Source organism: Sinocyclocheilus anshuiensis, unplaced genomic scaffold (genome assembly GCF_001515605.1).
Source record: "Sinocyclocheilus anshuiensis isolate Anshui unplaced genomic scaffold, SAMN03320099.WGS_v1.1 scaffold587, whole genome shotgun sequence".
In the NCBI taxonomy this organism is placed as follows: domain Eukaryota; kingdom Metazoa; phylum Chordata; class Actinopteri; order Cypriniformes; family Cyprinidae; genus Sinocyclocheilus; species Sinocyclocheilus anshuiensis.
Genome location: NW_015552579.1, coordinates 324,156 through 339,383, shown reverse-complemented (window position 1 = coordinate 339,383; position 15,228 = coordinate 324,156). Strand labels below are relative to the sequence as shown.

The following is a 15,228-nucleotide window of genomic DNA, read 5'->3' as shown; positions in this document are numbered from 1 at the left end:
GTGTGTGTGTGTGTGTGTGTGTGTATATATATATATATATATATATACTGTATATTATACCAGTTTTATAAATGAGGATGTCCTCAAAGCAAGGCTTTGGGAGACTGTCAAGCTTTGGTCACTTCTGGGTACAAATATATCTTCAAAATTTGGCACACACACACACACACACATAGTGATTTGGAAATCATGGAAATAAATTCAATAAATTCATGGATAGTTGTGTAGTGAATATAATATTATGCTCACAAAATTGAAAAGACACTTAGTTGTTGTCTGCAACTGACATGGCACAAATTTATTGGCACACAGAAATGTTATTTCTATATATTTTTCTCAAAATGCAAACATTATGTGTTCATTTGAAGAAATATCTCAAATTAACTGAAACATGATGTAACATTTATTAAAGTAAGACTTATGCTCAGGATATGTGATGTAATTGTGCTTGTGTGTCATTTACAGTGTGACAGTTTCTAATAAAAACACTCCTTTTTTTTCAACAACTTCTTAAAGTCATCTGCAATCTATTAGTCCAGGCAACATAAACTGAATTCAGTGTTCACATGCACTGAAATCAGGTATAATACATAGTTCTTCTGAAGTACTAACCACATTCATTGACCCAAGCAATGAGAAAAAACATACTGTACATACTCCTGTCAGTTTGAAAAGACTTAAACCTAAAGTAGTGTAAGTTAATAGTAGTAAACAGAAGATATATGTGGTATGCACTAATTTGACACAGTTTAACTCTGATATATAGCAGAAACAAATATGTCTAAATCTTTTGAAATATGAAAACTAGAAAAGGAGTGTTTTGTTAAAAAACAAACGGCTAACAGTTACATATAATATATTTCACATTCTCAAATATGCATTTTCATATCAAGTATGAGTATTACAATCAACATTTGGCAAATTGCATAATTTCCATACGCATATCTTCCGACAGATTCACATTAAAATGCTAGATAGGTGATCTCTCTTATAGGGGATTTTCCATGGATCATATAAATAGCATTAAGTGAACATTTACAGTAAGCAGTCTTTATTTGTACAGCTTTTGTTGACGTTTCTCAACCCCAGAACTTGGGAACGGGCCAGTTTTGCCATCTAACTAATAGGTGTATACGAAACTACAGCACCAGTGTCGAAAATAAATGGGCACACTTGGGGTTTTCTCATGTAAAAAATCTCTGAGGTCGTCTGTGGGGATGACACACAGAGATGATTTTGCATGAGACACCAAGTGCTAGTTGGATGAAAAAACTCGGCCCCTTGATGCACCCTTCAGACTAAAGTTGAGAACGACTGCGTAAGAACTTTCAAGAGGAAGAACTGTTGAGTTTTGAAGGAGAATTTGCAATTAACTGATGTGCAGTAAGCCACATCTTAAATCTAACATTTTAATTGTATACTTTTTCTTGTCCATAAACTTTTAGGGACAAATTTGCATGCATATTACATGCAAAGAGATTTTAGATTATGAAAGATAATGATATTTGAAACAGCGGTAATGTGCTTGATTGGCTGACTTTTTCGCTTTATAGATTATATAGACAAAGAATGAAAAACAATGAACAGAAAGCAAGTAAAACAATAAAAAATGTAAAGAAGATACATATCATATGTAAATGATGACTAGAATTAATCTTATACATATACAACTAGTTAATTCTCTAAATACTGGCCTTAGAATTGGCCTTGAGACATGAAAAGTTTGTTCTTTGTTCTAAATTATACTGTACAATACTTAGACCACTTAATCAACATAAGAGTAAGCACTAGGCTGATACTAATAAGAAATATTTCTACATAATCATAAAGAATTTATACAGAAGAAGTTCTGGTGGATGGAATGATAGTGTATACTAGGGTGACCATACGTGCCATTTTCCCAGGACACGTCCTGGCCAGGATTTCTATATTGCCTAAAATATCTAGGTTTTGGCTTTGTTTGCGTGTGCAGACCGATCGGTGTATGACATCAAAATACCTCGAGAGTAATACGCATTTTGAAAGCATAAGGAACTGTCTGTATGGTATTTTGATGTCATACACCGATCGGTCTGCACACGCAAACAAAGCCAAAACCTAGATATTTTAGGCAATATAGAAATCCTGGTCAGGATGCGTCCTGGGAAAATGGCACGTATGGTCACCCTAGTGTATACTAATTTTAGCATCAAGCTATAAAGGTGTATGTGTTTATATGGTCTGTTTGTTCGCAGTGCTCCAGTGCATTGCAGTGTCATGTCATCCCCTGCAGTCCACCATCAAGTCCCAACAGGTCCCACTGGTTCTTCAAAAAGGTGAAGTGGCTCAGTAGTTCTCGTCCGTAATGGATCCATTGTGCAAAACCCAGAGGAGCGGTACTACAACACTCCTCTCTAGTTCCATCTTGTTTGTCTCTAAAGAATGAGCATGTCTTTATGTTAAACTCTCCCTCTTTCTCTGCCTCACACCACCGTGCTGACAGACGGGTCGGACAAGTTGAGTTGGCCCGTAATGTCTGTGGGTGGGTATTGCTGTAGAAAGAGAGAGAAGGTAGAAAACACACAGGATAGAGAACATTAATGCGACTGTTACCTTTCCTCTTCCCCAAAAGCCCAGAACGGAATTTCCGTCTTTACCCCCAAGGCAGCATGTAGCATGCAAATCCAAAACAAGGACTCAACCATTGAATGTTTCAGATGTCATCACAATGCATTGCACTAAATTTTGCCTTCAGGCCAGGACTCTGAAACATTTAAATGGCTATGTTTTACAATTGAACACAACACATAAGTTCTGTTACATTCAAGGAGGTTATAAAAATTTTAAACGGTGTGGGAGAAGTGTACTTCCAGCTATCTTGCTGCCTTAGGTGGTATTTAGAATAATATTCAAAGAAGAGGAAGCAGGTTCTCTGCTGTGAGATGGTTTTAGGTCACCTAATAACCTATGTGTTGTTTATGTCGGCATTATTGGGTCAAAAGTCAAAATGTATTTGGACGCTTGCGACACACTTAAAAATAGGAATGTCAGTGCATTATATAATGAAATATAAACCAATTGGCATCTGCAAACAAGTGATGTTAACCAATGACCTTTTTTTCCAAGCTATATTTGCAGTTGCTTTTAACCCACTTGGCTCAATGTGGTTTCTAGTGGATATATGATATCAGATCCCCTTACATTTGCACTGGCGCCCTAGCAGAGTAAACACAGTTGTGGTTCATAACATTACCAAATGGACATTGGTTGCATTTTTGACTTTCAGCCAGAACTTTCAACCAGAAAGTGTCCAGAAGGTATCCAGAAATACTTTTTTTAATATTTATTTAGAACAGTATTATATTTGTTTTTATTTAAATTTAAAACCTAACAACCAAAGTATTTCACCTAAAGTTTGTTAATGGACACAAATATCAGTTGCTTTCATATTTTGTTGTCTAATGCAATGACATTAATACATTTTTAAACTTGGCTCAAATGTTCAAATACTTTCTGGCGCACTGCATATTTATATCTGTAATATATATTTAATTCTCATTTAGTTGCAGTTCCTGTTTCCTCATCTCAAGCTTAGATGTGTTAGAAGGGCAACAAGCTGTTTTCTCACATGGGCATCTGCAGTGCTGGGTTGGCAAAACACTCAGTGACATGTAGGTGCCCAGTCAGAAGGCAATTACCACAACAAAACATTTTTTTGCTTTCAGTTTTTGTAAGCTATAAAATGTCTCTCAGTGAGGCTTGCCATGTTGCAACGGCAAGGACATTTTGATTAAAACAAAGTATTTTGTTCTGACAGGATTATTTCATTATTATCATTTTAAATTCTGTTCCTTGCTGTGGCAAACTGTGAAATTGAGGCACAGAGAGCTTTATTGGTTAAGCTGAAAAACATTTTTTTTTTCTTTTTTTGGCAATCTGCTAATCAAGACTGACTATATATACCTAAGGAATCCATTTTCAAAAAGCAAAATGCATATATTGATGGAAAAGCAGCAGCAAAGAGTTTCAGATGGCTTTAAATTTTAAAAGGATTTTTTTTTTGTTGCAAAAACCAAAGACACATGCAATGTTTGGATGTTTAATTTCAAAATAAAATTTCTTATTAACAACTAAACATATTAATTATGAATTTAATATTTATCTTACTAATTATAGCATGTGTCCTCTTTTATAGCTTACTCTTTTTTTATTACTATGCCATTGCAAATAAATAAGCTTATAAGCTCAATATATGATGCAACAACTCTAAAAGCCATAGCTTAAGGCAAAAGTTCTCATTGCCAAGATCATCATCATCATATTGCAGAATAGATGTATTCAGCAATACTTCTGATGACACCGGGAGGCTTTTTTTCTTTCTTCCTTGGTGTTGCATCAAGAATGCCCTTAGCACGCCTTAGAGAGCATGAGAGAGTTCTTGTTATGTTCACTTAGAAGGCTTGCTGTTGGCACTTTCAAGCCCACAGTGCCCCCTGGGGAGAGACAGTGAATCAGCAAAAGAGACAAAAAGTGTGTGTATCATCACTACCACAAACAAATGCTACTACTTCTACTAAGGCAACCAAAACACAGTCTCTACTTCTACGACAGATATATTGCATGCTTGCAGAGGAAGAGAGAGGCTGTGTAGCATGTACATCATGTGGGGGACGTCGACAGTTATAAATCCATATACATCCACTTATATAGAAAGAGAGGTGACACTGATATCAAGAAATAAAAGGATGGTTAAACACTGTGGATGGCTACTATTGTTTTTCTCTTTTCACCTGGATTGTTGTGCCTTTTCTTCACCATTCACCACCCCAACCCACTCTCCCCGTTTTCTTAAAAATTTAAAAAGGAAAAAATATGCAATATAATTCCTAAACAAAATGTTAGAAAATGTAACATTTTGTTTAGGTCCTATTTAATAAATTGTGGTGCCATAGCAAATCATATTAAAGTTAATCAAAATCAACAGTTATAAAATTTGTAGACTTGATCTGTTTATATTATACTAAATACAAGTATATTGTATTTAAAGTACTAACTTTCTCTGTATCTAGAAAGGTTTTACTATAGCAGCACAGTAATCTTATCTGTTATAATAAAAAGATAAATTAATATTAACAATGATATAATGATTATTTGTATAATAATAATAATTTTGCTGTTAACGCTATATTCTAAGTTTTCTAAAGCCACACAATTTTGTAGGAGGGTTAGATTGAAATTTGAGCTGTTTGCTGAAAATTTGTATAGCTTTCAAATTTAATTCATTTACTGCACACATTCAAACTTGATGTATCTTGCCAGGTTCACATCATTGATATCAAACGTCATTAGTTCTTGCATGTTTTATGATTTATTTATAAGACTTTGAATATAGCACATAAATTGCTACTTTTATGGTACTTTTATTATGTTTTTTAGAGCTTAAGAGCCCTTGGTCACTGTCTTCTATTATTGAATGGAGAAAAGCAGCTTGGGCATTCCACTATCTCCTTTTGTGTTCCACGGCAGAAAGAAAATCATACAGATTTGGTACAACATGAGGGTGAGTAAATGATGACAGAATTTTCATTTTCAATTCCCATTCCTTGAAATAAACTTTGTTAGGACCTTAAACAAAACAGTTGTACAAAAGAAAATCATTGTTAATTGATGATTTCAAAGTCTGAAAGGGAATTCCGCTGTTTAAAAAAAAAAGTTAGTCCGCATGGTATCGGTTGCTCTGATCAAACACCACAACACCAAAGCATGCCGTCAGGGAAACAGACATCGCAAGATTTGACTGTTCATATTAATAACGTCAGGCAGATTTGGGGACGAGAAACACACAAATACACACAGAACATCCCACCAAAAAGAGGCACACACGTCCACCCGCACTAACACACACTCCACGATTTGGTACAACATGAGGGTGAGTAAATGATGACAGAATTTTCATTTTCAAATTCCCATTCCTTGAAATAAACTTTGTTAGGACCTTAAACAAAACAGTTGTACAAAAGAAAATCATTGTTAATTGATGATTCCAAAGTCTGAAAGGGAAGTTCCGCTGTTTAAAAAAAATGAGTTAGTCCGCATGGTATCGGTTGCTCTGATCAAACACCACAACACCAAAGCATGCCGTCAGGGAAACAGACATCGCAAGATTTGACTGTTCATATTAATAACGTCAGGCAGATTTGGGGACGAGAAACACACAAATACACACAGAACATCCTACCAAAAAGAGGCACACACGTCCACCCGCACTAACACACACTCCACATCCAGAGGTTGCAATAGGGAGAGAAGCAGCCCAGAAACATCAGGCATTGTGCAGCACCCCCTCCTCTTGGAACAGCTCTTAGGTTAGAACCTTTTCCCTGATCACTGGGTCCTAAAACCTTTCAACTTAACTCTTAAGGATGGCTGAGCTCTTAAGTCCTAACTGACAGATGGGGTCTGGATGGTGACTTGATGACTGACTGACAGACACGTGGCCGTGGCCGAGATGCCAGGAATGGAGGAATAACCAGAGAGAAATGCGGCTCTCTTGGTTTCAGACATGACATGTCATTTAAGACAGAAGAAAGTAGATACAGAGAGAGGAGCGGAAGAATAGGACGAGAGAAAGACAGACGCAGAAAGAGGAAGAGAGACCGGCTGAGTGAAAAGAGATGCCATTCCTTAACCTCCTTACCGTGTCTTTGGAGGACCTACGTCTCTTGATGCTGGAGGCCAGGTTGGTACTGATGGACCTAAAAGAGGGTTTCTGTTTTGGGTCGCTGTCTGCTCTACCACTTTTCCTATCCTAAAATAAATATATGTAGAACAATTATTTGTGTTCTCTGGCTGGTTTTCAACTGCCAAAACCACATCCCCTAGTTCCCCGTTGATAAGCTATCTTAAACCCAACGATCTATAACTATGAATGGAAGTCAGACTTGTTTGACATAAAGAGACTAAGAATTGGTAACAGATGCAACAGATTTGGTTGCACGAAGTGGCAACACTTTCAAATTCTCAAATGATCTTCCTTGGCATCTGTTTAGTGCTGTTTCATAAATTCTTCCTCTTAACACTTTGTGGTTTTAGACACAAAAGATTGGGACCTTTTGCCCCCTACCCTCCCACTGTCCAACAAAGGTGTCCCACACGGCTACTCTCTGGCCTCTACAAATGGTACGAAGGTATAGCACAAGACTGGGTGTGTTTATGTAAGAAAAGTTCGAATTAAGGTATTCTTACATCCTGAGTCTCTACAGAGGAAGAGGGCTGCATTGGGAAGGAAAAAAGAAAAATAAATGAATATTTATCCACTTGCTTTAAAGATCATATGACTTTAAGATCCATAAGCAAAAGCAGAAGGCAGCAAAATGGGTTTGCTGAGGAAATAATGACATCAAAGCCAAGCAGTCTGTAATATCACAAAACAAAACAACACTCTTATAGGGAAGTAGAGCAACCAATAAAATGCCAAAAGAGCACAGGATATGAAATAATACTGATCAATACATGAATACTTATAAGAACCCTCTTTGAGCATTATACTTTTTGTAGGGTATAACGGAAATCCACACCACACATACAGTAAGGAATGTACTCTAGGGTGTGAGGGAGTTGGGTTAAATGTGGTGTGAATTTCATTTAGACTCATGCAGAGGGCAGTAGGAGCAAGGGTGTGGATAAACTAAGCAAAATGTGGACGAGCATACAGTTGACTTTGGCTGATGGAAGACTCTCAGGATCATTTGTTGAAACTTTAAAAGTTTCTGAATATCATTTGACCCCTGCTACCAATTAAAAATAGACCACTTTGGGACTTACCACAGTGTCTTTGCAATCTAAGAACAACTTCGCTAAACACACTCTTGTCTGTCCTGCATCAAGTTTATGCTTTACACAAAGAAAAAAATATTAACAAGTCCTATTTGGCTGTGGTTAGAGCACTGTCTGTGCATTTAGCATGCTGGACCCACATAGACAACCGGCACAGTGAGACACATAACTGGCTGCAAGCTTTGACATAGTATCTCATGAGAGCACATTCACGCTTCATTGAGTTTTGCATCATCCTTTTTTTCAGTGTTTCCCTTTTTGTTTGATCATTTTCCTGAAGGCAGTGCACTTCTGAATGGGCTCTGCTCCATTAAACATTGTAATGTGGGCAGCATGTTTTTGACATCTCTGTGTTTTTGAGATGACAACGGAACAGCCCAGTGGACAAAATTGCAAATTGGGCAGGTTATTCAGAAGTGCAGTGTGTGTGTTACACGAAGTTCCCAGTAGGTGCAGTACACACGAGTGCAAATGGGGTATTTGAATATGGACATTCATATAGAAGTACACACACCAAACATTTATATTTTTACTCAAGCTCGCAAAGATATCACCATCAAAAAGTTGTGTAAATTCCTACACAGAAAGGAAGAGCTGACAAAAAACATGAAACGCCACAGTGAATAATCCATACAAACTAATGTTTTGTGATAGATTTATATTTAAATCAACCCTTCAATTTTGACTGACACAAGTCTTCTAGACTCCAAATTTAAAGTGTTTTTGTCCATCCTAGTTTATGTTTGCTTGACCTTTCTGCATAAGAGCCTACATGCATATACATACAGAGACAATTACACATGTGAGGCAGATGACAGACATTGACAGTAAATTGACCTGCTCACAAAGACAAGCGACTGATCTTACCTTCCACTGCTACTGCTGTTTATTCTATTGCAGCAGTTCTGACCTTTTGTCATTTTGAAAAAAGAAGCAGCTTGAGGCTCTCACAGCCTCACTGTACTTCTACCCAGCCCCCACCCCACTGGCCCACCCCTCACCAAATATCACAGTCCCACTGGGAAGACCTCCCAGGACTTCTCACTAGAAAACATTGGTCTTAAAGGACATACAGTTGAGCTAGAGCTTGTTGCAGACATTTCAATTGGACTGTGTTAGACTATAGTATGGATGTGCTGGGCTTTTGAAATATTTACTTCTATAACATGTTTATGTCATATTATTACTCGTACTGTTTTTAAATGATATAAGCAAAGACTCATTAAAGTTTGAGGCTGGGACTAACATCTATTTCTAATATCTAAATTTTTTACTAGCTTTTTTTTACTACCTGTTCTCTTTAGCATAGCTTGATGATGTATACTAGTAGTACCTAATCAGCATTACCTTTTTATATCACAAACATTAATTTGGCAGCCTACATCATCTTCAAGTATTTCTATTTCATCTAACTGTAATACGCTAAGTGGTTTGAAGCATTTAAGTGGTTCATGCCATGAAAGAATCTTCATAATTCTGATGAATAACTAAGCATATCAGCTATTTTAAATATACTGATTCGTGTAGCAAGGATGGCATGGCAACAAGATGGATCAGCTTGTTTTACATACTAAAGATGGAGTCCCAGCCGCACCCACAGCTTGACTCCCTGAGCTCTCCTTATTGTCCTGTTGGGACAGACAAGAAGAAGGAGGCTGATTGAACCAGAGCAGCCTAGACAATCCCAGGCCCTTTTAGAAGCCTAAGAACACGCAATGGTGATCGTCCACCTTTGGTCACCACACCAAACAGTGCAACCAAACATCTGTTTTTAACAAAGGTAGGAATGAAAAACTTGGGAACTAAAGCCCAGTACAAAAAGTGGTTCATATGTAAAAGTCTGTTGGGAGGTCATTCCCTTATGTTCACCCTTCTTTTTACCTCTTGTGTTGTAGGAGAGAGCTACCTTACCTGTAGGTTCTTCCTCCAAACGTTGACGGCCGCAAAGGCTAGCTGCATCTGCTTCCTGCGGGCGTCTTTATGGCGCTTGTATGCAATCTCAATGAAGATGAGGAAGATTCCTGCTGCAATGCCTCCAGCAACAAGCATGAAGACACCTGTGAATGAGAGGGATGAATAAAACTGTCAGACGATTAACGTAGGCACAATATTCTTCGAATCAACCCACTGAGGAGCTGGAGGGGGTGGAGCCTCTGTGTGATGGAATCCTAAATGTATTGCCCATATATTTGGGGCCTGCTGCTGAAAACCATGCAAAATGGATGGATGTTAAAGGTTAATGAGTTTGTTACAAATGTGAACATCAACACAGGTGAGCATAAAATGACAACTAAAAGCATTGGACAAAAAAAGGCCCCAATACCTTACCTACTGTACCTTTTTTGTCCAATCTCTTTTAGGTTTCTCTGTACCTGAAATGGACCATACCTGCCATATTCTCAAAGGTGAGTGTGGCTGGGGCATTGCTCCTTGAGTCACACTCCTGGTATCTCACCCAGGTTTTATCTAGGTCCTCCATGAAGCCATTCTCATGGGAACTGCAAGGGGTGGTGGAGAGCAGGAAGAGAAGTTCAAAAGTTAATAAGTTGTTTTTGGTAGAAAGTACCGATAAATCCCACAAAGTCACCACAACCACCAGCACATAAACACATATATGATCAAGCACACAGACAACAGAGCAGGGATGAAAGAGGGGAAATACATAGAGAGAGATGAGTAAGTGTCCAATGGTGAGATTTTTATACAACATAAAACTATTCAGAAGCATACAATATGCTGCTTCGGCTGGGACAGACCTGAGAATAGCCAGGGACACATTTTTCTGAACATCATTTGACCCCTGCTACATATGAAAAAGTCTACCACTTTGGGACTTACCACAATGTCTTTGCAATCTAAGAACAACTTTGCTAAACACACTCTTGTTTGTCCTGCATCAATTTTATGCTTTTAACAAAGAAAAAATATTAATAAGCCCTATTTGGCTGTGGTCAGAGCACTGTCTGTGCATTTAGCATGCTGGACCCACATTAGACCACCGGCACAGTGAGACACGTAAGTGGCTGCAAGCTTTGACATAGTATCTCATGAGAGCACATTCACGCTTCATTTAGTTTTGCATCATCCATTTTTCAGTGTTTCCATTTGTTTTCTCATTTTCCTGAAGGCAGTGCACTTCTGAATGGGCTCTGCTCCAAGAGACAACCATTAACCATTGTAATGTGGGCAGCTTGTTTTTGACATCTCTGTGCTTTTGAGATGACAACGGAACAGCCCAGTGGACAAAATTGCAAATTGGGCAGGTTATTCAGAAGTGCAGTGTGTGTGTGTTACACGCAGTTCCCTTTATGAAGGTGCAGTATACACAAGTGCAAATGGGGTGTTTGAATATGGACATTCATTTAGAAGTACTCACACAAAACATTTATATTTATACTCAAGATCGCAAAGATATCACCATCAAAAAAGTTGTGTAAATTTCTATACAGAAAGGAAGAGCTGACAAAAAAACATGAAATGCCACAGTGATTGATCCATACTAATGTTTTATATTTAAATCAACCGTTCAATTTGATCTGGCATAGGTCTTCTAGACTCCAAATTTAAAGTGTTTTTGTGTTTGCTTGACCTTTCTGCATATAAGCCTACATGCATATACATACAAAGACAACTATACATGTGAGGCAGATGACAGACATTGACAGTAAATTGACCTGCTCACAAAGACAAGCTACTGTGATCTTACCGTTCACTACTACTGCTGTTTATTCTATTGCAGCAGTTCTGACCTTTTGTGATTTTGAATAAAGAAGCAGCTTGAGGCTCTCACAGCCTCACTGTACTTCTACCCAGCTCCCACCCCACTGGCCCACCCCTCACCAAATATCACAGTCCCATTGGGAAGACCTCCCTGGACTTCTTACTAGAAAACATCGGTCTTAATGGACACACAGGTGAGCAAGAGTTTGTAGGAGACATTTCAGTTGGACTGTGTTAGACTATAGTATGGATGTGCTGGATAGGGCTTTTGAAATATTTACTTCTATAATATGTTTAATGTCATATTATTACTCCTGTTTTTAAATAATATTAGCAAAGACTCATCACAGTCTGAGGCTAGGACTAACATCTATATCTAATTACCAATTAGCGCTCTGTCCTGTTTTTTTTTTTACTAGCTTCCTGTTCTCTTTAGCATAGCTTGATGATGTATACTAGCAGTACCTAATCAAGATTACCTTTTTATATCGCAAACATTATTTTGGCAGCCTACATCATCTTCAGGTATTTTTATTTCATCTAACTGATACACTAAGTGGTTTGAAGCATTTAAGTGGTTCATGCCATGAAAGAATCTTCATAATTCTGATGAATAACTAAGCATATCAGCTATTTTAAATATACTGATTCGTGTAGCAAGGATGGCATGGCAACAAGATGGATCAGCTTGTTTTACATACTAAAGATGGAGTCCCAGCCGCACCCACAGCTTGACTCCCTGAGCTCTCTTTATTGTCCTGTTGGAACAGACAAGAAGAAGGAGGCTGATTGAACCAGAGCAGCCTAGACAATTCCAGGCCCTTTTAGACGCCTAAGAACACACAATGGAGATCGTCCACCTTTGGTCACCACACCAAACAGTGCAACCAAAGATCTGTTTTTAGCAGAGGTATGAATGAAAAACTTGTGAACTAAAGCCCTAGTACAAAAAGTGGTTCTTATGTAAAAGTCTGTTGGGATGTCATTCCCTCATGTTCACCCTTCTTTTTACCTCTTGTGTTGTAGGAGAGAGCTACCTTACCTGTAGGTTCTTCCTCCAAACGTTGACGGCCGCAAAGGCTAGCTGCATCTGCTTCCTGCGGGCGTCTTTATGGCGCTTATATGCAATCTCGATGAAAATGAGGAAGATCCCAGCTGCAATGCCTCCAGCAACTAGCATGAAGACACCTGTGAATGAGAGGGATGAATGAAACTGTCAGACGATTAATGCAGACACAGTATTCTTCGAATCAACCCACTGAGGAGCTGGAGGGGGTGGAGCCTCTGTGTGATGGAATCCTACATGTATTGCCCATATATGTGGGGCCTGCTGCTGAAAACCATGCAAAATGGATGGATGTTAAAGGTTAATGAGTTTGTTACAAATGTGAACATCAACACAGGTGAGCATAAAATGACAACTAAAAGCATTGGACAAAAAAAGGCCCCAATACCTTACCTACTGTACCTTTTTTGTCCAATCTCTTTTAGGTCTCTCTGTACCTGAAATGGCCCATACCTGCCATATTCTCAAAGGTGAGTGTGGCTGGGGCATTGCTCCTTGAGTCACACTCCTGGTATCTCACCCAGGTTTTATCTAGGTCCTCCATGAAGCCATTCTCATGGGAACTGCAAGGGGTGGTGGAGAGCAGGAAGAGAAGTTCAAAAGTTAATAAGTTGTTTTTGGTAGAAAGTACCGATAAATCCCACAAAGTCACCACAACCACCAGCACATAAACACATATATGATCAAGCACACAGACAACAGAGCAGGGATGAAAGAGGGGAAATACATAGAGAGAGATGAGTAAGTGTCCAATGGTGAGATTTTTATACAACATAAAACTATTCAGAAGCATACAATATGCTGCTTCGGCTGGGACAGACCTGAGAATAGCCAGGGACACATTCTGTTTCCAGGGGCTGTCCTTGCGCATGCCTATGCCAAAGCCCGAACGGAAAAACAGCTCTCCCGTGGTCACCAGGTCGCACTTCTGCGAGGCTTCAAACTCCAGCACCGCAGAGTCCCAGATGAAAGCATGCAGCTTGCTGTTGGGGCAGGGGGAAGGGAGGAGGACGGGAAGGATGGGGGGTTACGGTGCAACAGTACAGTGAGAAACAACACATTCATGGCACCCGACCCCACCCACCCCTCTTGTGCGACTTGTGTTACCAGAAATCTAGACTTCCACCTCATAGGCAAATGAAATCCAATGCCGGACGAGTGGAGCTTTGTCCCCCATTGGATACCCTCAATTATGTTTTTGCTGAAAACCTGAAAAAGGTGTTCTTTAGCTCATTGTTAATATATGTTATGTGTGGCACATAGCTGGGCCTCTCCTGTGTGGGGTTATGGACCAGGGTCGCAGGTTAGTGCAGTAAGTGCTGGCACTGATTTATATACCTGAGACCCGCAGGCCCAGAACCCTCAAGACTGACTTGACTGATTGGCTGACCATGAGGCCAGATCTGCTGGTGTCTACCCAGCAGGGACTCACTTGTCCCGAACAGCCTGGATGGCTTCAGCGGCGCTTTCGTAGTTGTGCTTCTCCATGTGGCGGTACATGGTGCTGAGCTCAACTTGTCGCCGGAAGTAAATATCCACCGAACTTTGCTTCACTGTGGCATAGATGAACTTGTCTGATGGGTTCCTTAGCTGGAAAAAAATGCAAACTCACTCTATACATCTTGAAAAGCTTTACTTTGGTAGTTCAAGTGCTTAGAGAAGCATACCCTTGGGTCATTGATGCCGGTGATGCGCTCCTCAGGCCGGTCCAACACCAGGAAGGCAGCCAGGTTGGCAGTATAGGATGCTACTATAATCATAGCAAAGCCAGCCCACACCATTCCCAAAATTCTTGCTGAAAAACTACGTGGGGCACCTGGACAACATGTGTTAAGTACAGTAGTGGTCAAACATATGTCAAGTAAAATTGATTTAATTTAACATGATCATAAAAACAAAGTTTGACTTTCACAACACCTTCTCCAATTCCAGAGTTCAACAAGACGCCCCAGGAAAACCACATAGCTGAAGATAAGGTGAGGGCATCCTCTTCTTCTTCTTCACTGTTTACTTTAAACCTTCCAAATGGGCTGGGGAAACCAGGTCAAACAGTGAAAATTATCAGAAAGAGAATAGGCAAAGAACCCCTATAAGTAGTCTTCAAATAAATGCTCCAGTATCCCAAGTAACTTAGCATTGGCCAGATTGCAGAGAACATAGAGAGAACTATAATAGACGTGAAGCAAGGCAAAGAGACCGAGAGCATACAGAAAAAGACAGAACGAGAGGGAAAAGACAACAGGCTCACAGAGTACAGCCACCCAACCTCCCCCACCTTCATGGCGACACTGACAATGAAATGTGTTCAGCACTCTCATATACTGTGGAGACATCCTGAAACAAAGGTGCTACATGATCCCAATGAGTGAAACAAACTATCTATATGAACAAACATGTGCACACAGCCACCCCATGGACATACATAGAACAGCTAGCCACACTCTCAACCCAACGTCTTGTTGTACCTGAACCGGTCTAGTAGGTAAAGCATCACCGCCACCACATGTACCGATAGACCCACCAGTAGCCACAGTGTGCTCTGGAATGGCTGCATGAACGAGTCCAGTGTACTGCGAGGAATTTCCTGAAATGCACATTACATGGTCACTTACATAAATTTAGCACAT

The 15,228-nt window shown here is 39.5% G+C and overlaps 1 protein-coding gene across 1 annotated transcript in view; it reads right to left on the bottom strand.

Annotated features, from left to right (window-relative positions):
• Positions 1-2,173: 2,173 nt before the first annotated feature.
• The window catches only part of LOC107665218 (glutamate receptor ionotropic, NMDA 1-like), a 37,841-nt gene continuing 24,786 nt past the window's right edge, over positions 2,174-15,228 (bottom strand). The window contains exons 14-21 of the mRNA XM_016456000.1: positions 15,067-15,185; positions 14,519-14,631; positions 14,269-14,417; positions 14,034-14,191; positions 13,423-13,584; positions 13,055-13,164; positions 12,578-12,723; positions 2,174-2,531 (exon numbers count right to left, since the gene is read on the bottom strand). Of these exons, the coding sequence (XP_016311486.1) occupies positions 2,463-2,531; positions 12,578-12,723; positions 13,055-13,164; positions 13,423-13,584; positions 14,034-14,191; positions 14,269-14,417; positions 14,519-14,631; positions 15,067-15,185 (1,026 nt within the window). The 3' untranslated portion in view covers positions 2,174-2,462. The remainder of the gene's footprint in view (positions 2,532-12,577; positions 12,724-13,054; positions 13,165-13,422; positions 13,585-14,033; positions 14,192-14,268; positions 14,418-14,518; positions 14,632-15,066; positions 15,186-15,228) is intronic.